The sequence below is a fragment of the Ochotona princeps genome, chromosome 13 (genome assembly GCF_030435755.1).
Source record: "Ochotona princeps isolate mOchPri1 chromosome 13, mOchPri1.hap1, whole genome shotgun sequence".
NCBI classification, from domain to species: domain Eukaryota; kingdom Metazoa; phylum Chordata; class Mammalia; order Lagomorpha; family Ochotonidae; genus Ochotona; species Ochotona princeps.
The window spans coordinates 65,158,745-65,186,181 of record NC_080844.1 but is presented as its reverse complement, the minus strand read 5'-3'; the positions used below and the strand labels follow the sequence as shown (position 1 = coordinate 65,186,181).

Genomic DNA, 27,437 nt, shown 5'->3' with positions numbered 1-27,437 from the left:
CCACTCTCCGCTCCATCCCCTCTTCCTTTCTCACCTTGCATCTGGCCTGGTGAACTCGCCCTGAGTGCTCCTGGTGGGTCAGTGTTGGATAAAAAGGCAAATGAGGCTGATACGCTCGCCTCCCTTCAGGGCTTCCCTGGCCCTTGGGGGCACTGAGTTGAATTCCCTGCCCCGAGCTGAGGGCAGAGGGTCTTGCCATGTCCTGGTGATTTTCCCACATCCACGTGCTGGAGGCAGGCAGCGTGGAAAGGGCTTCCTCACCGAGTAATCCTCAGATCTCTCATTGCTGTGTGTCAGTGGGATAAGCTGCTGTCACAGCGCATCTGGGTGCATTGAAAGTGCTCTGTGGTTAGCTTGCTCCTGGTCAGGAAGCGCCTTGCCTGCAGACCGACCATGGGTCACGTGAGATCTTTGGTGATCTGCCCATGCACACTCTGGGGAACAAAGCAGCTAAATGAGAAAGGAAAATTAGAAATGATAGGAAGGCCGAGGTGCTGCACGCTGGGGTGTAAGCTCCGAGAGGGGAGACCCCTTCGGTGTAAGCCATGTGAGACCTGGCCTGTTATTCCCGATTTTTATTTGGCTCGGGTCTGCAGTGAGACAAGGTTTCTAAAACGCTGCAAGGGTGCGCTTTTTCCTCAACACTGGAGCTGTGTGCAGCGGGGCTAATTCCAAGTCCAGGGTGAATGCAGGTCTGAATTTCAGTGGATTTCAATTTGCTGTTATGACACAGATGGGCACAGATGACGTGACCCGTCTGATCCCAAAGATTGTGCGTACAGTTGTCTGAGTTCTAGATTCAGGTGAATTGCTCCCAAACCTTGGTGGGTGTCAGAGCCACCTACATCACTAGCTGATGGGCAGGCACATGGGATGTGGTGTGCGCTCCCTGTGATGGGACTTCATTCGGCCCCAAAAGGGATGAGGCACACACCTGCAGCAGGATCGGCTGCTCTGGGGACACTGGTGACTGAGGGCCAGCCACTGGAGGTCACACGTTCTACGATTCAGGGAAGGCAGCACCACAGGAACAGCAAATGAGTGCCCGACAGGGGCTAGGCCAGGGAACAATGAGGAGGGACCATGAAATGGGTTTGGGGTTTGTTTGGAGGTAAAGAAACTGTTTCAGTGGTGAGAATGTCATTAATACTAAATGAACCAGGACCTACTGCATTGTGCACTTCAATGGCTGTCAGGGTGGTGGTGTACCATGTGTATTTTCCGACAGTGGCTTGTTCACGCACAAGGGGTTCGGCTTCACCTCTGTATGGACAGAACCCGGGAACTTGTATTTTCAGGAATCTGCAGATCTGTGCATCCCAAACTTGGTCAGACCACAGACAGGACAATGGGTCCCTGTGCTTGAGCTGGGATATCAAGAGTTGACACCTTCTGGTGACACAGCTCACTGCAGGTGGCCACTGCTGAGCTGGCGTCACTCATGCAGGAAATGTCCTTGATAACTGAGTGTGGAACCCAAACACTAGACAGATCTCTCTGCTGTCTCCTAACGGAGCTTGTAACCAAGTCCCTTCACTTCACTTGTGAATTGGATAATTCTTGCCTTCCTGGAATCTTTCTGGAATTTTAAGTTTAAAAAGGTGTGTAGGTCTTAGGAGAGAGGAGGGTACCAAAGTATGGTTACACAGGAAGGAGAGGTTTGGAGATTCCTCAGCATGGTAGGATAGCTGTGGTCCACAATTTGTTAAACAGCCTATAAAGAATTACAGGAAAAGAACTTAGTTTCTCAGTCCAAAGAAACAGCAAATGTCTATTGAGATCAAATCACCCCAATTTGATTAGTACACACTATATGTTTATTCCAAATTGTTACACTCTAGCCTATCAGTATATACAATTACTACATGCTAATAAAAAAACAAATATTAAAGGATAAAACAGTTTACTGTCTAGCTTAAAACAGGTTTGCGATAGACCAAAACTGTGTGCATGCAATTTTACCAAATGATTACTCTTGGGGATCTTAGGGCCTTGTGCACAAAGTATGACAACCAGAAAGCCCTGGACAGATGGCTTTCAGGAGCCTCTGTGTGTGATTGTAAATAGTAGTATGGGCCAAGACCCTGTTCTGGAGGGGCAGAAGCTCGTGGGCCTTGGAGAACAGACGCAGAAACAGTGGGGATGAGGAGGACCTCCGTAGGGAGGAAGCAGCTCGGCAAAGGTCAAGCAGAGGGCAGTAGGAGGAGCCTGAACATCTCCAACTCACCTTGGGACCCTCCCCAGAGATGAACAGACAACTTGAAAGCTGCCTGTCTCATGAATGAGTGGGGCCTGTGCCGCTGAACCAGTTCACTTCTGCCATCACAGAAAGCTCTAAGGTTGACTTGGCATCTGCAAGGCAGCCTGGTATCCTCGGCCTTGGGCTCCCCAGTGTTCACCTGCCTGTGTGGCTGGATTGGGTTGGAACAAGCTAATTAGTGATCACGGATGGATCCTGCTGATCTAGTTCTTAGACATGGTGTGGAGGTGTGTCAGAGACTGCTCATGGTCCACTGGCCCAGCCAAGGACCTGTTCTTGACTCCTGGAGATCATGGACTCCTGTGTTCTGGGCACCCAGGCGACCAGTGGTTACTGAGAGAAAGTATTCAGAGTTGAGATGATGTCATGGTGAGAGGAGTCTAGCATCTGATATGACCAAATTGAGATAGGAAATCATGTTAGATCATTGAGTGTGTGGGGTTGGGCTCCTACCGTGTAATGCTTCCTCAGTGCCATGAACCAGTTGACTGGGAATGTCTCAGAGCAGAAGGGGGACGAGAAGCAAACCCTTGGTCTGTGATAATTGTGTCAGCAGGAAGGGAAAGTCCTTTGAGAACCACCTGCCGTCCTTCTCAGTTCCCAGGCCATGAAGAGGGAAGGTACTCTGTTCAGTGATACGTGGCAGTGCCTGCTTGGTATAAGCACCACCATGTCCCTAACTCCCTGACACCAGTGATTCCCAGGCTGGCCATCTTTTGAGAAGGCATGGGCCTGCCAGGTGTTTGCCGGAAGAACTTGTGTCCCTTTGTCAAATAAATCCCCCTTGGCCCCATGGGCCTGCATGCACATGTTCACCTGCCTCTACCACCAGCTTCCTCCCCAACCTTGGGGAATGCCCATGCTGGCCTCTGAAGCCCACTCACGAGCCCAGAATGCCCATGCTGCCCTCTGAAGCCCACTCACGAGCCCAGTAAGTGTTCTCCCTATCTCTGTTTGTCTTTTTACCTTTCAAACAAACAAGTCTTTAAAAAAAAATAGAGTTGCAGAGAGAGGGAAAGAGACGGAGATCTTCACCTGCCAAATGACTGCAACTGTTGGAAGTGGGCTAGGCCAAAGCAGGAATCTAGATTTTCACCAGAATCTTCTGTCTGGGTAGTGGAGGCCCGTGCACTTGATCCAACTTTGTCTTTTCCAGACACATTAGTAGGGAGCTAAATCATAAGTGGAACAGCCAGGGCTCAGACTGACACCCATATGTTCTGCTGGCACTGCTTCTAACCCACCCCTTCTACTCATTAGCCTGTTTTTCAACTGTCTACCCCACTGAAAGGCAAGCTCCATAATGGCTGGGTCTTCGTGCATGTCATTCACTGCCATATCCCCAAAGCCAGGAAGGCTCAGTGCCTCTTTGGCAGTAGATAAATATGTGCTCAATCATAGCTTCTCTGTTTTTCTTTGCCTTGGCTGCCCAGTGGGATATGAGAATATTCTAATAGAATGAATACTATCCTACCTGGAGGCCTCGATGGGGAGTTGTGATGGAGAATTGGCAAAGATGTCTCACAGTTGAAAGATGAGCCTCAAACTCATTGCCATCTGTTGTCCAGTGAGCCCGCTTGAATGGCAACAGGGGCTTTTGTGCAAAGCTGGCAGGAATGCTGGCCAGCCAGGCACAAGTAGGCAGCAGGGTTTGTGGCAAGGCCAACAGCCTTCCCCCAGGGGTCACACTGAGATTGCCCTGGGCAAGTCATAAAGGCCTCAAGCTGGAAGGAAGAGGGGCTGCTCCCATCTGCCCACTGCCAGAGCTGTGAGCCACAGCCAGCAGTGACTGCAAGTCGTCACGATAGCAACTGTGAAGGCAGGTGGCAGGCAGATGTGGCCGTGTGGTGTGAGTCACTTTGTGCCATCTGCGAATCCCTCTTGGGAAGGGCCAGTTCCAGCTCGGGGAATACACCATGACCTCATTTGGCACAGTTGGAGGCACCCTCTGGCATACCGTGCCTGGGTGCCATCCCTTGGGACCAGGACAGATGAGCAAGGCTTATCCATGAGTCCGAGAGAGAATTTGTAGCACGTGTGGGGTCTGCTCTTCAGCAGGCAGGTAAGGGAACTAGCAGATTGCTGTATTCCCATGACATCTAGCACTGGTTTAAATTCTGCATTTAAATAGAGCCCATTATCTCAGTGAATGACATACACAAATCCTTTTCCTTAACATGAACATGCCCTCCCCCCAGCCCCTACATGTGCATGCATATTACTGTGTAAGAGGACCCATGGGGCAGGTGCAGCAGAGCCCAGCCAGCTACTCTGGCCTGGGGACTGTGTGCTTTCTCTGCCCTTGTGCCCTGCTGGGTTCTCCTCACTGCTCTACCTCTTGCTGTAAATCCTCCTGGACACCTCAGTTTATCCTAATGTCCTGCCTGATATAACATTTCCTGGAAACCAGTCCCCTTCCCGAAGGAGCCAGTCGTGGCTTGTCATGGCTCCATCTTAAGTGAGCCTGGTGTTTGAGGGGCCTGATCACACTGGATACACATGTGTGCCCTAGGAAAGCTCCGAGGTTCACATCTTTGCAAAGAGAATTGCTGCCAGCTACCTGTGTCATCTACCAGTCTCCCCATACAAGACTTGTCTTCCTGGAAAATAGTACAGGTTGTAATGTTTTGAAACCAGGAATCCTCAGTCTGTGTATCAAGGCAAGGTTCAAAGATTTCAGAGGATTTGGTGTCTGCCTTTACTGCAAGCCCTGGGCAACTTCACTTGGCACTCAACAGAGTGAGACTTCTGGGTGTTAATTTACTTGTAGATTGGCTGACTTGGTAACCTGAGGTTGATGGAAAGCACTTGGCAGGGCAGGGGTATGTCTGGACACCATCACCATCAGAGTATCAGAAGGCACAGTCGTTGCCTGCGGCTGGCCTTCCATCGTCAGGAAAGCAGGGCCGCTCGTGCTGGGTGGTGTGTCACCATGGGTGAGGGCAGTAGGCTTTGCAGAGCCTTGTGTCCCCACTGTATGGTAAAACCTTCTGGCTTTATGTCCTCAAGTCCTTGCTACCTCAGGATGGGGGAAAAGTGTGCATGAAAGTGAGTGGGGGTGCTCTGGAGGAGCGAGGGTGCTTCAGAAGCGCAGAGGAAAGTGCAGAGCAGGCCCTGAAATCCAGGCTTCGCTCTCTCGTAGTGAAGTTCCCCGTGGACTTTGGAAGCACTGAGGACATGCTGGGTGGCTCCAGATGCCCATGGCGCCCCAGGTCAAAGTGCTGCCCTCCTGGCGGATACCCTGGACCCCACCGTGGTGACTCAGGAAGGGTCTTAGGGTCCCTTGTCTCCTAGAGCTATGGGATACAGGGGTCTCTGCTCACAGGAGAAAGCTGGGACATAAAGGAGGATTCAACCCTTAAATCCCACCCACCCAGAAGGATGACATCACCAGCATTCATCACACAGCCCACACAGGTGCATGCGGTCTGGACAGCCCCTTGAGCCCAGCTCCCCATGGAAGGGGGAGCACAACTCTACCCCCTTTTGTCACCCTGGGACTTAGAATACAGAGTAGGCCCAGTGTGGCCAGACCACCTCCACTCTCACAACAGCACCAGTGGGTGGTGACGGGCTGAAGGCCAGTGTGAGCTGGCTCTGACCCAGGTCCAAGTGGGAGCCCCAGAAGCGTGGACTTATTGAACTTGGCTGTTGGCCCTGTCTTCTTTCCGATAAGGATGTTGATGAGAGTTTTTCTTACAGAGCCTAAGAATTCACTTTCTCTTGCATCCTGTCACCCAGAGCTACTGGTCAGGGCTTCTGTGAGTTGCTGTCTGAGTCCATTCCTTGGTGGATGGAGCACCTCCTCATCAGGGGCGAGGGCACTGCATGGGAACAGGTGTCTGATGTAGGCTTCGCATTTGAGCCGTGGTACACTAAGAAATGAAGGGGCACTTGGGCAGATGTCACCAAGGGCTGACTAGAAGCTCCAGAAGAAGCTAGCCTTGGTCCTAACCATGGCGTTGGCCTCTGTCTGCAGGTTTCCGTTCCCCATGGTGTTCAGCAGCTGCAGCAAGAAGGACTTGGAGACCAGCCTGGAGAAGGGCATGGGCATGTGCCTCTTCAACCTGCCTGAGGTCAAGCAGCCCTTCGGGGGCCGCAAGTGCGGGAACGGATACGTGGAAGACGGAGAGCAGTGTGACTGCGGAGAGCTGGAGGTAAGCAAGCTGCCTCCAGCGTGGTCACCCCTGCCCTTGGCTGGGAGAAGCAGCAAGAACTTGAACTTGGAGGGACGACGGGAGGCAGTGAAGTGAGGCTGGCAAAGACCCATGCCCCAGAGAGCAGGGTGTTCTGGAATGTTAATGATCACATAGAGTATACCATTTCACTTGATTTAAAGAGGAAATCTATGTTTGAAGGGCACGATGTTCTCAATGAGACGAGGCCAGGAACAATGAGAAGTCATTTAGCTCTGAGTTTGATGGGAAGAAAGCCTTAGCTTCCGGCTCCCAATGACCCATCGGCCCCATTCCACGCTCTCTAAGGCTGCTACTGGAGGAGAATTTGAATAAGCTGTATTCATTTTTCATCAAGTCAAAATCCTGGCCTTGCTGCAGCAGCTGCCTCTGTATGCAGAACCACCTCTGTATGCGGAGTCCAGCCCCTGCCCCTGAGCACTGGGAAGCGCAGAGCAAAGGAGGTCACCTGTTTATCCATTCAGGCTCATTGCCCCTGCTCTCCAGCCACAATGAGGGCATTTTTTCCTGCCTCTACAGGGCCCAATATAAAAGTAACTGGCATAAGAATGGGTTTCTGTTTCAAAGATTTCCTTTTTTATTTGAAAGTCAAGAGTTACAGAAAGAGAACTCCAGGGGGCCTTGTTAATTACTTGAGGAAAAATGAGATTAAATTACCCACGTGTTTCAGGAGGAGCCATGTTGACTTAAAATGGTTTCTCCTTGATTTGAATGGGGCCTTTTCCTTGCTGAGTTCTGCCGGCACACCGCTCCGCTAGGTCTCTGTGGTTGGAGTGCTGGATGAACTCCTGGTCTTTGGAGAGAACACTCCTCCTCATCCACGCGCCGTTCAAAATCCCAGAACAGCCTTTGCCTCATGTTTCTGGCTTTCACTCTTCAAAAGGGTCAAATTCAAACATTGGCTTGGGAGTGTGACTGCTCTCTCCCGGCCTTCTTAATGCTTCTAAACTGGGACTTCAGGCAGATATGTCTGCAGGCTCTCTGCCCTGCGACCTGAGCTAAGGCCCTGCAGTGCCCGCAAGGCCTCCACATCCAACGACCCATGTGTGCCTGGTCCTGAGAGGGACTCAGCGGTGTCATCCCTCAGGAAGTGGAGGTGTGATGGGTCAGCATGGGGTCTCCCAGCATGTACTCCCTTGCTCTCTGGCAGTTGAACGGCCATCCTCCTAGCCCATTATGACACCTCCCTCCTACCGCCTGGGACTGACCATCAGGGTCTCCCCCAGGGCCTTCCAAAGGTTTCACTAGCCTCTCTGCTGGAGACAGGCTCTGTCGCATTCTCTGTTGTTCCTAGGATCAACAATGTAGCCACAGATCAAGAGTTTCTCCTCTGTGAAGTATGGTACTTCAAAAGCCTTGGGTTTGGGGCTGCTTAAGAGGCAAGCAACTGCTGAAGGCTTCCTGTGCAGAGGGCACTGGGCTGATACCAACCTACAGCTCACCAGCTCTTCCAGCTAAAAGGGTTGGGAAAGCAGCCTTATCTCCTTGTATAAAGTCAGTAGGATGCCAGTAGCTTGCAAATATCTTTTAAACTTAGTTCTCATTCTCACATCATCAGTCCCTTTGAAATCGAACCATCCTGCTTGGCTGCCTTTCTCTCTGAGCTGCCCCTTATGTTGCTTGGTGATTCAGAGGGTGGGAGAGAAAGGGTCTGAGGACCCAGATGTAGGATGGCAGATTCCACTGGGCTATATTGCGTCTTCATCAGCAGTCATTTTTAGAGGCTCGCAGCTCACAAGGAGCCCTGTGGCTCTGCTGTGCATTCGACAGCCTCGACCAGGAACACAGTTCCTGGAATCCCTTAAAGTTCTCGGCATTTCTAGGTTTCTGAGTCCATGAATCAAACCCTTTCTGCCATGGAAGTTAACAGCCACAACTTCTGCCTGGCAGCTTTATCTTGGTGTATACATTACGCGTTCCGGATGTTTATGAAGCGCTCCGACACGCCAAGATTTAATGACTTTGGAAGTGTGCATGAAAGGAACAAGCGGCCAGCGCCCAGAGGGAGCAGCATTCATGGTTGTCCACAGGATATGGGTCAGGCTTCTCGCCATGAATCTTCTGGATTATTGAGAAAGTCTTATTAATTGCATTTCTGATTCCAATATAAATTCATCCCAAGAAAAGATGGTTTCTGGAGCCAGTTATAAGCCTATTCAGTTAGTCTAAGACCAGCTTCACCCTTGCCGGTAGCACATCTATTCTGTAAGGTTCGTGCCATTGTGAGGAAAGTGTTTCAGACCGTAGATAAACAAGGCAATAGGCTGGGATCTTTGAACTGTTCCGTGTTATGATAAAGACTGTTCCTTCTGGAACTTGTGGTTGCTGGGCCATCGGAAGGCTCTGAAGAAGGGAGCTGTGACCCTGGCCTGTGCCGAGGACCACGCGAAGGCATGTCTCCTGTTGGTTTTGGGGAGACTTGGGGCATCTGAAGCAAACGTTAAGCTCATTCTCTCTCACTTTGGTTCAGAGAGCAGTCCATCTCCTGACCCACCTGGCTCCTTAAATCCGTTGCCATTTGGGGCTGGTGTTGAGCACAGCCGTCCAGCTGATGCTCGGGATGCCTGTGTCACCTGTTGGAGGGTGTGGGTATGAGTCCCAGCCCTGAGCCCGGGCACCCTGGCAGGTGTTGATGATGAGCAACCCGTGTCCCTGCTGTGCACACGGGAGACCCAGATGGAGTTCTGGGCTCCTGGCTTCCAGCCCCTACTCTTACGAGGAGTGAACCAGTAGACAGAAGATCTCTCTCCCCTAAAGTGGAAAAAAAAAAATCCCTCGCAAGTCAAAACGCACAGAATTCCTTCCTGGCCTCTGGGTCACTCTGCTGTCCCTTCCTGCTCCTTGCTGGGCTGTCTGACCTGACAGCTCCACACTGAGCCAGTGGCTCCTGCAAGGCTTCCATGGAGAACAGAGCTGCGATTCAAATGCAAGTGGTTTCATTTGGTTTCCTGCCAGTAGTCTCTGACCAAACAGTTCATTTCTGAAGAATAAGCATGACAGGTGTCTGTATTTCAGCACACATCGTGGCCAAGTTCTCCTGCAAGCCTGTGGCAGCTGAGTGCAATAAGCCCCATGTGGACAACCCTGACATGACACCTAACCGGCTGCGACCAGGGTGGCTTCGCTGGCCACTTGACCTTCCTGTCCTAACTCTTCACCTCCCTCGCTCAGCTCTCATGAGCTGCCAGCACTTCCAGGGACTCTCAGACTGCGTCAGCAGCGTTTATAAACCCCTATCTAGGGCCTGGTTTCATGTAGATGGCAACAACACTTGGGCAGGTGGGCTTCCTGTCCAGATGCCAGCCCCTCCTGCTCTTTGTTCTGTGGTCACCTAAAATGTGACCTTTGCATTTAGCAAGTTAGCCGTGCTGGCCAGCCCTGCCCATCATACCCCTCTCCCCTCCCCAGGAATGCACAAACCGCTGCTGCAATGCCACCACTTGCACGTTGAAACCTGAAGCTGTGTGCGCACACGGGCTGTGCTGTGAGGACTGCCAGGTGAGTGCTCGAGGTGGTGGAGGGGTGCTGTGTCCTGACCCCCGGGATTGCAGTCAGCCTCGGGGCCAGCGGTGAGGGGGGTGGGAAGGCGCTCAGGCTGGGCTGACTTGGGCTCCGTCAAGTGTGAGCAGGCCATGTCCAGCCCTCATTCTAGATCAGCTTCCCATCTTCCGGAGAAATGTGCGTCGTCATTGCTAATCGTCTGAGACAAATTACTCGTGAGCCGGAACTAATTGGACCAAAGAACCTGAGCTCACAACTTGATGCTCCTTCCCAGGCACGGGGAGACTTTGGTCCATGGGCACTAAAAGCTGTGCCAATTCCCCCCAGGACAGCCCACCAAATGTACTAAGTCTAGAGCAAGCTGTTTACGCCTGCCAGTGATGCCGTGATATTTATCCTGGGGCCCTTGGCAGAAAAACTACTTTCCTACTCCTACTCCCAAATGCCCTGGGGGCCAGAAGGAACCTGGCACCACAGCAAGGACACACTCCCCCGTGTCCCTCAAGTCTCACCCCAGGTCCTTCTGCTTCATTCCAAGGACCTTGTCCTGGTGACCCACGAGCCACGCACCTCCTGGGATCTTATTTCCTCCCCACCAAGGGGTTGATCAACCCAACCCATCTGAGAGTGGCTGTCACTTGCTGCCTCAATGTAGACCAAGCTGGGCTGCTGAGAACAGACGTCCATGGCATGGGTCAGGATTAAGGTTAGCGATCAGCGTTGTCATCGTGGTGGGTGTCTGACATCTGACTCCTGGAGGCGTGAGCTTGCCTGAGCTTGGAGATGCAAAGCCCCCAAGGATACAGCTGTGTTTCCTTCCCATGAAGCCATTCATCCTGGCATTCTGCTTACAGGAAGCTCCCTGCCCAGTCAGCACATGAATCACTACTAGGAAGTGCACTGGAACATTTATGTTCAATCTTAGGCTCCTGACAGTGAGGCGAACCTTAGGAACAGAGCAAGTCTCCCCACACCCAGCCAGTGACCTGCAAGGAGCATGGGAGAGGTGGGAAGCCAGGCTGAGCTTAAGGCAGGATGCCAAGGGAAGAGGCAGATGAGGGCCCTGTGGTGACACCTGGATGCGATCGACTCTTTTGGCAGGTTCTCTTCCACCCCCAACAGACCTTCTGGAGGGGGGCAGGACTCTCACGGCTTCCGTGGTGTGCAGCAAATGGTGCCCAGGACATGGGGTCTCTGGCTGAGTGCAGCAGACAAGCCACACTGCGCCATAGACTCACTGATCCAATGTTTCCAGCACCTTCTACCACATCCTTGTTTTGCTGCTGCTTTTACCAAGGAGGCTAATGAGAGGCTTCCGGTTCCAGGGTTGAGCAACAGTAACATGGCTGCCTTGATTTGTACCCTTGGAAGCAGTTCTGTTGCTCTCTCATGCAAATGGCAGCTCAAAACATGTGGCAGTGTTGGAAGGCAGGCAGGCAGGCAGAGGGCTTTTTCCTAAGAAACCCCAGTCCAGCAACCAACACATCCCTCTCCTCCCCTTCCCCGGAGGACACAGGTTCATGCGTGCCAGGCGGCAGCTCATCCAACACAGACCCTACAGTTGCCTGAAACTAACAGGAAACATCCTGGGCTGCTGCAGGATAAAGGAACAGACGAGGCACAGAGTAGCAAGCCACCTGACCTGGAGACCTTCACTCCTGCATACACGCAGCTGAGGGCAGCCCAACTGGCTCTGCCTCACCGCAGGGGCTGCAGGGGCTGCCTCCGTCTTTCCCATGGGGCTCACCTGTTCTCCAACCCACCCTCTACTTTCAGCTAAAGCCAGCGGGGACAGCGTGCAGGGCCTCCAGCAATGCCTGTGACCTCCCGGAGTTCTGCACAGGGACAAGTCCGCACTGCCCAGCCAACGTGTACCTGCATGACGGGCACCCATGCCAGGGAGTGGATGGCTATTGCTACAATGGCATCTGCCAGACCCATGAGCAGCAGTGTGTCACCCTGTGGGGACCAGGTACATGGCTGCCGCCAGCTTGAGGCCAGGGAGGGAGAGGCGCGGGCAGGGTAGGGGAGCCTACATTGTTTCCTTGACCCCTCACTACCGGTCACAAGACATCCTCGTTGGAGCTCTGTCCAGCTAGCACTGATTGGCTGGGAAGGAGCCAGGGCCATGTGGGTGAAGTGGCAAAGAGGGGACACTGCCTGAGCTAAGTCCCTCAAGGGATGGCGAGGGAAAGTCAGCCATGACACCTGCCTCTGATGCTGCACCTGCAGTTGGGCAGATGTGGACAGAGTTCCCACTGCTCAGATCACAATGGTAGTTTTGAGCTCAGACCAGGACCCCACCAAGAGCTAAGGGTGGCAGAGGGAAGAAGTCATAGCTACTGGAGGGCAACAAGAGCCCTTGGTGGGCCCAGGCAAACAGTAGGTATGTGAGCAGATAGACAGGATTTGGCAGGGTCTGAGGGCATGAACCGGATGAAACCATGGGCAGCAGAGCCCAGGGCACACGGAGGAATAACAGTTGGATGTCATCTAATGCAAAGGCAGTGACAGACTTGATGTGTCATCCTGAAAAGGGACCCAGAGAAGCAGGGGCGAGGTGGAGAAGGTGGCCAGGATGCAATGGCCGGGCGATCCAAGGGGCCATCTGCCATTTACTGCCTCACTGTGTGCCAACAGGTGGCATCTCTTGTCTCCTGGAACTGTCCAACCACCCCTAAGGCAGGGTTGGTGACTGCAGTTCATGGATAGTGAGGTCCCAAGGCTAGGATTTAAACCCAAGCCACTGTGACCCAAGTGCCCAGGCATCACTCCCACAGCTTGCACAGATACTGTAATGTGCACCTCTCCCACTATGCACAGTCACCCTAAACGGGCAGGTCTTGAACTCGGACTCAGGACAGAGGCCAGGGCAAGAGAACCAATGCCCAGCAGATCTCCCTCCGTGGCTCCTCTTTGGAGTCACCAACCAGGGCCTGGCGAGGTATTCTGGGAGTCATTTGTGATTTACTGCCAGTCCCTGGATTCTGTAAATGCCATGGGGGGTGTTTACCCAGAGTGGAGTGCCCCTCCTGTTCCATCTTCTTCCTCTTGTCCTGTGGCACTGTAGCCCTGCCAATTGGCTTGTTCTACCTCTTGCTAACCACAGAGCAGCCCTCAGTCCTGGCTGGAGACCCCCGTGGCACCGGCAAGGCCATTATGGTCAACTGGGCACAGCTCAAGACACACCTGGGTGGGTGCACTGAAGCCGCCCTTGGGTCTTAGACCCTGAGTGCATTGTCTCTGACCCTGTGTAGCCCTTGGCCCTGACCAGGGGTACCATAAGGTCCTCTAGGCAGTAGTAGAGGGCAGACTGTGGCAATGACAAGCACTGAATAGGCTGTCACTGTGGACATGTCTGGTCACACAGGCTTGATGTGGCTTAGTGACTTTGGATGTCTTTGAGGCAACCAAGGTCACTTGGGGGCAGTTGCTGCAACTACAGGTCAGGGCTGCACAGCTATAAGCATCCCTAGCTACTGTCCCCTGCCCAGCCCTTCTCCAGGGTCAGTAACATCCCCTTCTTGAGTTACGAGCACCATGACAGGGTTCCATTCCAAGGATCCTGTGTGTGTCAGGGAACAAAAGGGCAGCTTGGGGAGCAGACATGCTCTTCAGTGCTGGCTGCACAGCGACACACGGCCCACAGCCAAGCAAGCTCTCATGGAAATGTACAGTTCTCCATGAGCCATCGCCCCAAGGGATGGGGCTGACTGTGTGCCCTGAACTTGTGGTGACCAGGGCTGGCAGCTGTGAGACTTCAGAGAGCGCAGAAAGGAGAGAGAGGAGCGGACAGGTGGATGCTGACCCCCCAGGGCGGGCCCTGCAAAAGGAGGGATGACCAGAAGTCACCTGCTTTGAGCTCCCATCATTGGCCTCGAGACTGCTCATCAGCTTCCAGAAATGTCTGCTGCAGCTCCAGACTGCAGCCTTGAGATGAGCTTTTCCAGGTCAGTCAAGGCTGATGATGGTAGTCGAGGTTAGAGCCCGATGACCCGGGTGGCTGCAGCAGGGCTGGCCAGCCTTCCAGTAAAGCGTGTGGCTTCCCTGGGATGTCACTCCCATGTCCACAGCCTCCAGCTTTACACACTGGTCACTTCACGGTCCTAGGAGTCGGAGAGCGAGCTGGGAGCCAGGCAGCATGTCTGGAGCCCCAGGGACAGTTGTGCCTTTACAGTGGCCCCTTTGTGCATATTCCAGGCCGGCAGAGTGCCATGTCCAGCCTTTGCCTCTCTGAACTCTGCTGCTGTGGCCATGCCTCCCTCTCTGACCCTCTGACGAGGCTCTTGTGACGTCACAGGGTCTGCCAGGTCACCCGGGCTTGTTTCCCCATCCCTGACTTAGCCCCACACTCACGTTAAGATGGAACAGCCCCAGGGGGCTACAGGTGCCAAAACATACTAGCAGGGTGACATCAGCCATTGCTCATTCCTGCTCTGCCATATCTGTAAAGTGGGTACAGCAGTTTACCTAACCCGTGGGGTTACTGAGGTGCTATTGTGTAGCCTACAGTCCACAAAGCGAACCACATGCCAGGTGATCACTCTGTGATCACAGATGCTCACAGACAAGTGACCAAGACACCGACATCCTGGGTCTTATGAAAAGGCTGTGGCAGGAAATGGTAACTAGACAGGCAAGACCAAGGAGCAGGCTTTGTGTACCAGGCTGTCCACATGGGGTGAGAGGAAGCGGGAGGAACAGCACATATTTGGAGACTTGAAAAAGGACAGTGAGAGCAAGAGGGACACACAGGTGCCAGGCCTGGGCCAGGACATGGAGAGCAGAGCCCCTGCTCGCCTGTGCCCGCCTGTGTCCACCTGTGTCTCCCCCACACTCCCCGTTAAATTCCCGTGGTCCTGCATGTGTCAGATGCCGGCTCCAGGGCCTCAGTTCCACTAGAGAGACACTTCCACAGTCCTTGGGCATGCTTGCCCAGACCAGGAGCAGAGGCAGGATGTGACACGTCACAGTGTCCTCTCAGGACATTCAGCGTGCCGGGGGCAGGGGCCGCTTTCTCTGCCAGGGTCCCTGGCCAGCCGGCCAGCCAGCCAACCAGACGGGGCTGACGGAGCCCTGTCATGCGTGCTGACAGTGGTTGGTTTGAATTAGCCTTTCACAATTCAGGAAAGGAAAACTCGTCAGGCATGCACGCGCAGTATTTCTTCCCCCGTCCGTTTCGAGGGCGCTCTGGGCTGTGGCCGTGTCTGCACAGCATCGTCAGATCTGGGAGTCCAGCTCCTCAGAGCTCACGAATCGCTGGGTTCCTGGCCGGCTGGCTCCAGCCCCTTCCTGCCTGTGACCTGGCCGAGCTGCTGAGCCAGCTGGAATCCTCCAGTGATGTTCAGGACGTCGGTCCCTCGGTCCGCAGACCTGGAACCCTAGCTGGCTGAAGCTCTCCCCTCCCACTCAGCAGTCACTTCTTGCAGCAGAGTTTGTCAACTCAATCAAATAATCTTCATTCCAAATCTTTCTACAAGGAAAATGGTCAGCAAATTCAGATCATTTGCCCGTGGCTCCTAGCTGGCAAGCACACTTCTGGAATACCTTTTGAGTTTTTGGGTGCATTTGTTTGTTTTTCTGATTTTCCTTGTTCATGGGGCTCTTGTTGGCTAAGAGGTTAGCATTTTTATTTTTTTCCAGCTGATCGTTCTGCCACAACTCTTTTATATTCAGACCTCGTATGTTGCTGTCAAACTCACACATGTTATCTGCAGCTCAGACTGGGTGCCTGGAGTTGAGTCGTCTATTCCAGGTCAGTCTTAACAGCCACAGAGGTTTTCTGCCAATGCGAAGCAACCCTTATTCCTTGTGTAAAGGGAGCTGCCTCTGTCTCCTCAGGCAGGAAGTGACATCATCAGTGATGTTTGTCAGATCATGAACATGTTCAGCTAAACTATTACTTAGCAATTATCCTTGGAGGCAACAGTGTGTTTGAAGGCCCAAACGGCTCGCATCAGGGAAGTCCTGAAATATGTTCATTTTCTCTACCACACCTCGCCTACTGGACTCCAGGTCTTGTGATTTTCACAGTGCTAACTGGCCAATGATTCTAGGTAAACACTCGGTGCAAGGCTGGTTCCCACGGGCTTGGCTCACGGGAGTCCACATGGGGCAGTGCAGTTACAAAACCTTAGGACTCCAGGGGTTGCAGGGGGCGAGAGGCTGCAGGGGCTGCAGGGGGATGAGGGAGGCTTTTGCCCAGGGGCATATTGCTAAGGAGTCAGACCGTCTCCCCTTGCTCCCCTCCTGTGAGGAGAGCACAGTCGCATGTACCCATTAGGACTTGGTCCTCCAATGAAGGCAGCTGTTGAGTTGCAGAGCCAGACCAGCCCTGTTTGCTTGCTGCAAGGCCTTTGTGGGGAAGCAGCGACAGAGGGAAGGTGGGCCTGACCCGGTGAGCTGGAGCAGGTGTATCAGTAAGGGCAGTGTGGCCAAGGAGATAGCTTCTAAGAGAGGCAGATCAGGGATTTGGCCTTTAGAGTTTACCATGGGTAGACTTTGCAGCTTGCTCATGTGTGACCAGCAACAGGTTGAAGTGCTGTGCCTTGGGTATATTGTTGACCTTCCATGGAGATCCTAGCAATCAAAGACACCATGTGATGCGTTCAGCACAATCTCTAACAGTAGGGTTGCCCAGCAAATTATGCACTGTTGAGCTCAAGCAGGCCATTCATCTGAAGCATGTGCCCTTGGTACAAGTAAGGGCAGGGACCCCAGCAAAGATGGCCTGTATTCCCAGGCTCAGTGGAACCAAGGGGTGTCCACCTCGTGTCTTTGTAGGAGGTCTCCTGCTGCCTTTTTCTCATCAAGTAAAAGCAGCCTGCAATGTACCCAACACGAGTCAGGGCCCAGGGCAGCCGTAGCCCCCAGCACTGAAATGAGCAGGAAGTGGATGCAAAAAGTTGGAACTCATGTTTTAATTAGGCGCAAGATCTATACAAAAACTCCCAGGATTTAGACAAGGTTCACTCTTGCCCAGCATTTCCTGAAATAGCCAGTTCTTCCACAGTCTTCTCTCTGGGGACACAGAGCGAGACAGGCGAGTGTGTCCTCCTGATGCACTCATGAACACAGGATACCCTGCATGTTGTGTACAAGGTTAGGTTCAAGGAGCTTTCCTCCCAGGACCCTCTGGCAGACCCCGCCATAACCGGGGCTTGCTTAGCCACTGCCCCCGTGCCAGGGGCTCCACCAACTGATTCGATGACCCTGGCCCTTTGAATCAGGTGCTGTGCATGTCCCCACCTTATACACCTGATCAACCTACATAATTCTGAGTCTCAAGCCCTTGTTCTTCCAACGCTGTACCCAGACAGGACAGAGGCCTTCCAGAAACCATCAGTGTTTGGTAATCAGTAATCATTTGTTCTATTTCCTTGGGTCCCATGCACACCCATCTAAAAGACAAAGCATTCCCCAGAATCACTCATCACAACCATGGCAGCCCTGCCAGCTGGAGGGGGCACTGTCTGTGTTGAATTAGGGGGTTCATGGGAGTGAAGTCTACTCACCCCAAAAAGACAAGTGCATTTGTCACATTTAATTATTATTCCTTGGGTATGACTTTGTGCCTCTATTTTTGGTTATCATGGTAAAACAGCTTTATAAAATCATTTTGACAAAGCAACAGAATAGGTGATTAGGCTGTGGGAGTCATGAAGATCTGCCCACTGGGCAAGCAGGAAGGCATAAAAATGCACCTGCCCCTCTGCCTGAGAGTGGCTCCTGGTGACAGTATCCTAGGGAACCGCACATCAACATCAGAGCAAGGACAGGTGCAGGGGACATGCTGCAGATAACAAAATGACTTTGAGACAAAAGAATCTGAGTAAGAGTTGCATGGCCTGTGAGCAGAATGAAAAGGCAATGTTTCTTAATTAAAATGTGACTCATAATTTCTCATGACATTAGTTGCCAACATATTGTAAGACTTGACTGTATCACTCACACTGGCGAGAATTCACATCTCCAAATTGGCCATAAATCTTTCAGTGGAATTTGGTCTTTGGGAAACAGGAGCTCCTTCCTAGCTAAAGGAGGCTGCTTGCGTGGGCAGAAGCAGGCTTCAGGTGTCAGGGAGTAGCAGGCGGGGCTGGAGTGATCGGTAAGTGTGTACGTCATTGCCTCTTGCGAGCTCTGTGCCATGCTAGCAGGTGACTTCGGCGATGTAAAACCGAATGTGAGCACCACCTCCCCAAGTCTGCTGTGTCCTGCCTTTGAGGTCCCTAGTTGAGATCCATGGTTTTCTCCTCTGAGGGGCTTCTGTGCGTGTTTGCCATTTTCTGTCACATCTTCAGCCCCTTTCATTGGCATTCGTATGGTGGGCTTCCCATTTGCTTTGCTGTTATGTTTCCAATATCCTCAGTCCCTCTTAGTTGGTCCCTTAGTGTGTAGCCCTCGTTGTGACAGAGTGCCAGCCACTGAGTCATATAGGAAGGCCCAGAGTTTACTTGGCTCAGGGTTCTGGCAACACAGCACCAGCATCTGGCCGGGGGCCAAGCAGGGGAACTTCTTGCTTCATTAGAATATGTCAAGGGGCATCACGAGATAAGGTGGAGCTACTGGGGCAGCCCAGATCTCTCTCCCTCGTCTTTCAACCCCATCCACTCCTTCCCTGTTCCAGCTCCACTGCTTTGATTCCACCAGAGTCCCAACCTGTGGGCTCACAGCGGGACTGCCCCTGGACATCCCCAGCACCAGCCTGGCTTGGCCTGACCATACCCTCACTCTGTATCCACCTTGTGGAGAGCAAGGCATGGAAGTGGGGAGTGGCAATGGAGCCCCAGCAGGGAACCTGTGCACTGTGCTTCATGCAGTCTTTGTGGGCAAAGCCCTTGGCTCTAGCTCAGCCAGCAGAACACTGATGGGACAGTTGTGTGGCTTGACATGGTCCCTGTTTTTATCGCTTGCCTGTCTAGCTCTGTTTCTCCCACTCGTCGTCCTCTCTGTCCATCCATCCATCCATCATGCTGCAGTCCCCGGCCACACAGGAGGGTTTATTCATCACTGGCTTTCAGACCTGTAGCAGAGTGGTGACCAAGTTGGATTAAATTCCTGCTTGCCTGAAAAATGCCATAAAAAGTGATTGAAAAAAAAGTAATAGAAAACAAACAAGTGAATGTGTTCTTCTGAAGTCCAATGTCGGAGATTACGTGAAAGGAGAAACAGAATAAGGGGGCATGGAGGTAAATGTGGTGTTTTAAAGTGTGCTGATCTTGGAGAACAGCTCAAGGGGCTGTGGACTGAATCCCATTTACCTAATCCTATCAGCGACCCTACAGCGTAGGCCTCGTTATCCCAGGTATGGACAAGCACATCAAGAATTAGGAGGTTAGCCACATTGCTGAGGTGGGCACAGCATCAAGGGCAGGGCCCCTGAGGGTGGAAACCTGCAGGGCCTGCATGAGGAGTAGCTGGGTCTTAGATGTAGGGACAGCCCAGGCACCCTCAGATTCCAGGGATGAGGGACATGATGCTGGAGCTGCGCACCAGCATCTCCTAGTGGCCACTACGGTCCTGGGTCAGGACGCCACTCTGCCATTGAATGTGCTGTGGTCACCCTCACTGTTCCAAAGCACTTTCTCTCCTGGGAACTATGGTCACTCACAAAACATGCCCACCGTGCTGCAAGTGAAAGGCGTTTGTTCTTTCTCCTGGCAAGAACTCTGTAATGGAAAACCATGTGTAGTTGGGGCTACTGCCCCTTAAAAAGCAGCATGGGAAGCCTCTCGCAGCAAAATGGTTCTGCAGGTGCAGGCCTGGGGTGGCCCAGGACAGTGGTATGTGTGCTGGGCAAGGTGGCATGGTCTCTCTGATCCTGCCTGTGGGCAGCTGATGGGAAGGACTCCGGCATGAGTTGAACAGTAAGAGAGCCTTCCCCAATGTCACATGCTGTGGTCACTTTAGAAGGCAGATGGAGCTGGGCTCAGGACAGGTGGACATTGGAAGTGATAGATGAGGAATTACCCATTGGGGTGTCAGCAGGAGAGGGAGGGGAGGCTGAGCCCACAGTGCCCCTGGTTCTGAAAGCTGAGTCACTTGCTCACATGCTCATGGTCTCCAACAGGCATGACTCGCCCAGGATTCCAGAGCTTGGACAAGGCTGACTGCTCTCGTGTCTGTCTGGGAAAGGTTCTCAGCGTGGCTTTCCCCCCCGAGTTCGCCAACCACCATGCTGTCATGTCCACAAGTGACTGTCGGGGTTTCCCCATGGTCTCTGGGGAAACCTCTGCAAGAACAGGCACTTGCTGGTACAGGGCTGACAAGAGCTCTGCGATGTGCATTTCTCACTCGCTCTGTCTCCCTCCCCCTCCTCTCTCTTCCCTACACACTCATCATTAGTGCTCTTCACCTGCTGTCCCAGCTTGCATGTCCTCACCGGGCTTGGTGAAGGTGCTACTAAGTGAGCATGTCACCTCTTCTCAGCAACTAGCCACCTCCTTGCTGCCCCAGGTGGAGTCTGGTTCCACGGCCAGAGGTCACACATGCCACAGGCCCTGGGGAGCAGGCCCAAACAGGAACGTGGCATGAAACGTGGACTTGGCCTTTGGACCAAGCCCAGAGAAACCGCCGGCTGCTGTTGGCTGAGGCTCCCACAGGCCAGCTCCCCTCCTGAGTCAGTGGAGACGGGAGGCATTGGGTATGAGTTTTCTGAACCCCCAAATACCAGGATGCAAAGAAAAGCAGAACTGCTCACAGAAACTGTAGATGGTGCTTTGCTCTGTTCCAGGTGCCAAGCCTGCCCCCAGGATCTGCTTCGAGAGAGTCAACTCTGCCGGGGACCCATATGGCAACTGCGGCAAGGACTCCAAGAGCTCCTTCGCCAAGTGCGAGATGAGGTGCGGTGTCTGCATGACCCTGCTGTGTTCCCATTGCCACCTCCCCTGTTGTGTAGCGCTGGTTCCTGCCTGTTCCCATTGCCGCCCCCCTGTTGTGTAGCGCTGGTTCCTGCCTGTTCCCATTGCCACCCCCCTGTTGTGTAGCGCTGGTTCCTGCCTGTTCCCATTGCCACCCCCCTGTTGTGTAGCGCTGGTTCCTGCCTGTTCCCATTGCCGCCCCCCTGTTGTGTAGCGCTGGTTCCTGCCTGTGCTTTCTTGGAGTCATCTGTTCCCATCCCTTCCAGGGATGCCAAATGCGGGAAAATCCAGTGCCAAGGAGGTGCCAGTCGGCCAGTCATCGGGACCAATGCCGTTTCCATAGAAACAAACATCCCACTACAGGAAGGAGGCCGGATTCTCTGCCGGGGGACCCACGTGTACTTGGGCGATGACCTGCCTGACCCAGGACTGGTGCTTGCCGGCACCAAGTGTGCAGACGGAAAAGTAAGAGCCCAACACTTGCCTGCCTCACCACTGAGAAAGTCCCTTCAAGGGCTGGGCTTCCGGGCTGATTGGCTTCCTAAGCCCACTTTTCAGAGTGTGGTCTCGGCATCCAATTCTCTGCGACTTGAGAGACAGAATCTGTGCATCTCAGATCCCAGGCTGAGGCCGTCTTCTCGGCCATGCATCATTTCTGTGTTCCTGGGGTTGCAGGGGGTTTCAGCTGAGACATGACTACACAGACATGCCAGAAAGTGGAGCCTTGCCTGGGAAGGGTGACTGGCATTGGGGTCGAGTTCTTGAGTGTAATGGGAAATCAGACAGGGAAAGAATATGAGGACAGGGAGCAGGTGGTGGGATATGCAGGAAGCCAGAAAATGATGGGTTGGAAGCAGGCCTCGGAGCAGGCGAAACTGGAAGCTGTGTCTGGAGGTAAAAAAATATATATAAATATAAATATATATACATATATATATATATATATATATATATATATATAAGCAAAAAAAGGGACCCTGAGGTTCTCACGTAGCCACCCTGACTTTGCTTTCACCAGAACTCCTCATCAGAGATGATCATAATGGAAAATGAATCAGCCTCCAAATGCCTTTCTAGCACCCCATTTTCAACATGATTGTGAGTTCACTCAGGAGCGTGGAAGTCAGAGAGGAAAGGACAGATTGCTTTCCTGCCCAGAGACCCAAAGGAGGAAACTGTCCCTGTCCTCGGCCCATGTCCCTACAGCCTGAGGCCCCCACGGCCCAAGCCCCCCAACAGCTCAAGCCCCCACATGACCCAGGCCCCCATAGCCTGGGCTCCCATAGCCCGAGCCCCACACGACCTGAGTTCCCCACGACCTAACACCCCTTGGATTGAGCCTCCATGGCCCGAGCTCCCACAGTCCAAGTCCCGTCCCCAGGATCCCACCGGGCCCTCGGAGCTGCCGGGATGGGCTCTTTTTTCAAAGAGTGTTCACTTCACCCTTGGGCCCAGTGGGTATCCTTGTCCATAGGACAGTCCTGCTTGATTGAAGCATGCAGCTGTTCCTCCCTTGCCTACGCCTGCCTGTGCATCTCATGAGCGGCCCAGCCCCAGTGCCTAATATCTAGACTGTGCCATGCACTTGCAACAGGTGCCCAGGGCCCCTCAGCACGTGTGCGACTCCGCTGTGCCCTGGGAGGGCCAGGTGCCCATCTGCTCGCCTCCGCTAAGCACTGTGGCTTGCTGCGCTGTTGGCACAGCCCTCTGGATTGTAAGACAGCATCGCAGTTGCAGGGTCCTCCTCAGAACACTTGGAGTCTGACCCATCTGCCCCCGCTCCGTCTGTTCATGGAGAGGAAACGAGCCACCTATTGTAGATCTCACTGTAAGCTCTGAACCACAGGCATCAACTGAAACCATAAAATATGCCCTAAAGCATGAATGTCCACATTGAACTTACCCTTGAGAGGCGTTGGGTTTGGGGTCACAGTGAGAGCATGTGTGAGTCGGGAACAATGCCTCCTCATGTGGTTCCCATGTAACTGCACGGCAGTCCTCATGACGCTGTCCTGGCTTGTTCTCCTTCTCACTTAACGTGTGTGTGTGTGTGTGTGTGTGTACACGTGCGAGTGTTTTCGGAAGCACTAACATGTTGCTGCACTCTCCTCTTGCAGATCTGCCTTAACCGTCGATGTCAAAATGTGAGCGTCTTTGGTGTCCACGAGTGTGCCAGGCAGTGCCATGGCAGAGGGGTAAGGAGCCTGCACGGCCCTTGCAGAGCCGGCCCGTGGCAAGCTGAGCAGGGGATTCTGCCATCCGTGGCTTTTTAAAAACACAGCACTCGGTGTCCTTTCAATATTTTTTTTTGGAGACATTAATTTTCTTTGACCTTTACATAGTAGAAGAAATGTCACTTTTATTTCACAAAGAAACTCAGATTGGACAGCAATTATCTTTTAAATTAACATTGTGTGACTTATAAAAAGAATTGTGTCATCTTCAAAATAATTATAACATCAACCCTCCTTCAGAGAGTCTCACATTCAGAATTTAACCAGCAGTGCCCCTCGCGCTAGCATGTAGAATATGCCTCTGCACTGCAGTATTCCCCAAAGAGATTAAAGCTGTATTAACTGTGCCAACCTGTGTTCTTGACATCCCACCCAGTGAGTCTGACCAAAGAAAGCTACTGTTTCAATCAGAGAATCTTCAGGGAACAAGAAAACTTTGTTTAAAACGTAATTCACATGTCCTGATAGTCTCGATTGTGTCCAGCGGAATCTTCCCCCATCCTGATTAGCCATGCCAGGGCTTGGTTAGCCTTCTGAAGCCTTTGCTACAGCAGTCAGGCCCTGGCCCCGCTCCACAACGTGGTGTCCTATGGTGCTGCGCCTGCAAATAAAGCTGCCTCACAGGGGCTTGTCAGCTGCGGGCGTAGCTGACTCAAGGTGTGTCAGGCCTCTGTCCTCACTGGATCATGTCTGGAGGAGGCAAAGGCACCCTGCCCTATTTTCTTACTGACAAAGGCATCAACACCCAAAGGCAGGTGGGGGGGCGATGAACATGGGACACAGAGCTGAGAGCGGCAAGTCCCAGGCTCCCAGGCAGGTGGGGCAGCTGGCCGGGAGCCCAGTCAGGGCACACTGGCAGCACCTGCCTGTGGGGGTGAGTGCTGGAATTTCCCTGCCCCCCCCATGAGTTGCCAAAAGCTGGCAAGCTCCAATGCAGACGGCAGTGGCACAGAGCAGTGTGTGGGATGACTGGGTGTCCAACAACAGCTGCAGCTTTGAGGGAACTTGGACTTGGCACAGGCTAATTGGTTCAGCTTCGATGCTAGACAGGAGGTCTCCAAAGTGTTCGTGGAGATACATATCCCACTGGGCACAGCTGGGAGCTGGTGTGTGTGTGTGTGAGGGAATGGTGGAGGAAGGCGGACCCAGAGCTCAGGATAGGTGCCTGCAGAGTTCCATGGCCTCTGTGGGCACAGGAGTTGCAGGCTCAGCTGAAGGTCTCACCTGCCTGGCCTGTCCACGCCTCCTGTCTGAAGGTGGCTGGAGTGGGCCAGGTGGCCTTCATGTGTCCCCAGGGCATGTCTGACACAGAGCTGTCCTGGCCGGACAGTGGGGGTCTCTGGGACGGGAAAGGCAGGCCAGGGAGAGGCAGAGCAAGGCTGAAGAGAGGGCAGCACTAGCAATCCCCCGTCATCCCCTGCGTGGCTGCTGACAGCCGATGCTTGTCACTTCCACAGCCTCAAGCCCCCTCTGCTCTGCATGGGGGCTCGTCCTTGCCCAGGTGGGAAGTGCCCAGCCTGGCTCCATGCGCAGGCTCTGGCCACAGGGTGCCCTTGCTTGTGCCATGGCTCTTAACTGGGGCTCATCCCGAGGTACCCCTAACGCTGCCTCCCTCCCATCTTTTCCGCCCCTGAAGGTGTGTAACAACAGGAAGAACTGTCACTGTGAGGCCCACTGGGCACCCCCATTCTGCGACAAGGTGGGCTTCGGAGGAAGCACAGACAGCGGCCCCATCCGGCAAGCAGGTTAGTGCAGGCCATGTGTCCCTGGAGCTGCATGCTGAGCTCTGGGAAGGCGTAGCTCAACAGCAGAAAGCCCCCAGGAGCCTGCATGGGGCTGAAGGCCTGGGCCCTCTCCCAGATGCATGTGGGCTGCCTCTCTACTGAGCCTCCTGCTGTGTGGGGGGGGCCCAAAGGTGTGAGCTTGACATCCTTTATAACTCTGCCTGGAGTGGCAGCCAGGCTCAAGGAAGGTGGCCTTGATGAGGCCCCATGGGCTGCACAGCCCCACCTGTCGCCGCCACCGCCTCTGATTCCCACATTGGTGCTTTTCTTTGCATTGGAAGCACTTGAGGCCCAGGAAGAATGTTCCCAAAGCCACCCAGCTAAAATGGAGAGTCGGGCCTGTCTGGCCCCACAGAAGCTCCAACCACAGTTCTGTTTGCGTCCTCAGCTCATCTTATCCCCACCCCTTCCCACCAGGGACCCTCAGAAGAGAGCCCACAGCCCTGTGCAGCTTGCTCGGGGCTCTGGCCAGACAGCCAGGGTCTCAGCCTAAGGGATGTCTCTTGGAGAGTGAGAGGGCCCAGGTAAGCTGAGGCAGAGCAGGCAAGGAGTGCAGCTGAGCGCCTGACATGTCTCCCTGTGACATGTAGACCAGCATGGCTGCAGTACAGGTCACCAGTCCCCAAGGCCTGCTGTGATTGGCAGACTTGAATCCCAACGTTGTCATCATCGTCATGACAACAGACACAACACCAGTCTGTAGGACCAGGCCCAGCATGCAGGGCTCAGGAAGGGCGGCCAAGCCACCAGGCATACCTCTGCAAAGGACAAGGGCAGTGTGCTGCTGGCCCTCCTGTGTGCACACAGGCAGGTCTCAGCCTTGCTGCCCGCATTCTTCTGGGCCCAGGCCCCATGCGAGTAGGAAAAGAGCAGGTAACTCTTGCCTGACATGATGCCCAGTACAGTGGTGGGTGAGCAAGGGCTGGGCCCAGAATCCCCTGTCCTTGATGAAGGATCAGCCCTGGCAACCAGTCAGTTTCCTAATCAATACTCTAACATGGCTTTAAGTGCACAAAGGGCAGGTGTCACGTTCTCATCCACCGGGACTGTCCACTCATCCCTAAGCCCGGGACAGGGACGGGAGAGGGCAGCAGGTGTCTGGCTGAGCCCACAGAGAGCTAGCTTGTCAGGCTGGCTGAGCTGCTGTGCCTTTGTTGTGTAAGAGTCACTCAAGGAAAGCCACTCAAGTGTTCAACCCCATCCTGTGCTGCTGTTACTTTGTGCAGCTGCCAGCCCAATGCCCCCCCCCCACACACATGGGGCAGGCGAGCGCCAGCCAGCCCTATGTCCTGCTGTCCCTGCTTCTCTCCGACCTCACCAAGGCCCTTTGTTCAGCGACACCTTGACCTTGACAGTTGTTCTCTGGCCGACACCTAGCATGCTAATGTGACTTCCAGCATGGAACAGCCCAAAACAACAGGGCCTGGGGTTGAGCAAGCACCTGTAGGTCCTGCAGAGGAATGGTAAAGGGTGTACAGGGTGGCAGACGGGTGCCAAGCTGGCAGAGGGCAGGGGCAGGGGTCTGTAGGCGTCGGGGGAATGTTTGAAGCAGAAAGCAGCAGCTGAGCAAGGATCTGGAGTCTGACCCAGGAGGGGTTGCAGGAGGTTGACAGGCAGGCCTCGGGCTTCAGCGTTCCTAAGGACAAGAGCCGTGGGCCTGGGCAGCCCAGTGGATGGTCCTGCTGTTCCCAGAGACGGGCAGCCTCAGCTGAGACAGTGGATGGCATAAACTAGTTGAGCTGACTTATCAGGTTGATTTTAGGGAACCAAAGCTTTTGCTGCTCCCAAGCCTGGCTCTGCATGCTGCTAAGAGGAAGAGTACTCTTCATCCGCAAGTCCAGGAGCAAGGCTTTTCCAGGAACTCTGACCATGACTCCCGGCTGCGGCTGGGATTCGTCCCTAGAAAGACGGTCAGTGGGCAAGGAAGTCCAGAAGTGGGGTGCAGGTCCTGTTCTAGGGGGTGCTGCACAGCAGAGGGGGCAGATCAGAGGTGTGGGGACTCTGTGGTGACAGTCACCTTGGCACAGTCCCCAGTAGCCTGTGACCCAGTACGTGAGCCATACCCTGGTCATGACCAGAGAGCGAAGTCCTTAAGTAACTTGGGGTCTGGATGAAACTTCAGGCAGCTCGGCCCCGTCGGTTCTGACCCTAGGGCCACAAGCCAAGATGAAGGCTCAATTACCCCTCCTCCCTGTGCCAGAACAAGGTCTCTCTCTCTCTCTCTTTTTGTAAGATTTATTTATTTTATTAGAAAGGCAAATGGACAGAGAGGAGGAGAGACAGGGAGAGAGCTCTTCTGTCTGATGACTCACTCCCCAGGTGGCACAAGGCTGGAGCTGAGCCTATCTGAAGCCAGAAGCCTAGAACCTCTTCTGGGTCTCCCATGCGGGTGCAGGGTCTCAAGGCTTTGGGCCGTCCTCAACTGCTTTCCCAGGCCACAAGCAAAGGGCTAAATGGGAAGTGGGGCAGCCAGAACTTGAACCGGTGCCCATATGGGATCCTGGCACATGCAAGGTGAGGACTTTAGCCACTAGGCTACTGTGCCAGCCCTGGACAAAGTCTCTTAAATGTCCTGAATGAAAGCAATCAAATTACCAGAGACT

General features: G+C 53.6%; 1 protein-coding gene across 1 annotated transcript in view; it reads left to right on the top strand.

Moving 5' to 3' along the window:
• ADAM12 (ADAM metallopeptidase domain 12) overlaps window positions 1-27,437 on the top strand; it is a 281,918-nt gene that overhangs the window by 226,880 nt on the left and 27,601 nt on the right. Inside the window, exons 12-18 of the mRNA XM_058671586.1 lie at window positions 6,240-6,417; window positions 9,865-9,954; window positions 11,734-11,929; window positions 20,690-20,798; window positions 21,083-21,281; window positions 22,934-23,011; window positions 24,687-24,795. Of these exons, the coding sequence (XP_058527569.1) occupies window positions 6,240-6,417; window positions 9,865-9,954; window positions 11,734-11,929; window positions 20,690-20,798; window positions 21,083-21,281; window positions 22,934-23,011; window positions 24,687-24,795 (959 nt within the window). The remainder of the gene's footprint in view (window positions 1-6,239; window positions 6,418-9,864; window positions 9,955-11,733; window positions 11,930-20,689; window positions 20,799-21,082; window positions 21,282-22,933; window positions 23,012-24,686; window positions 24,796-27,437) is intronic.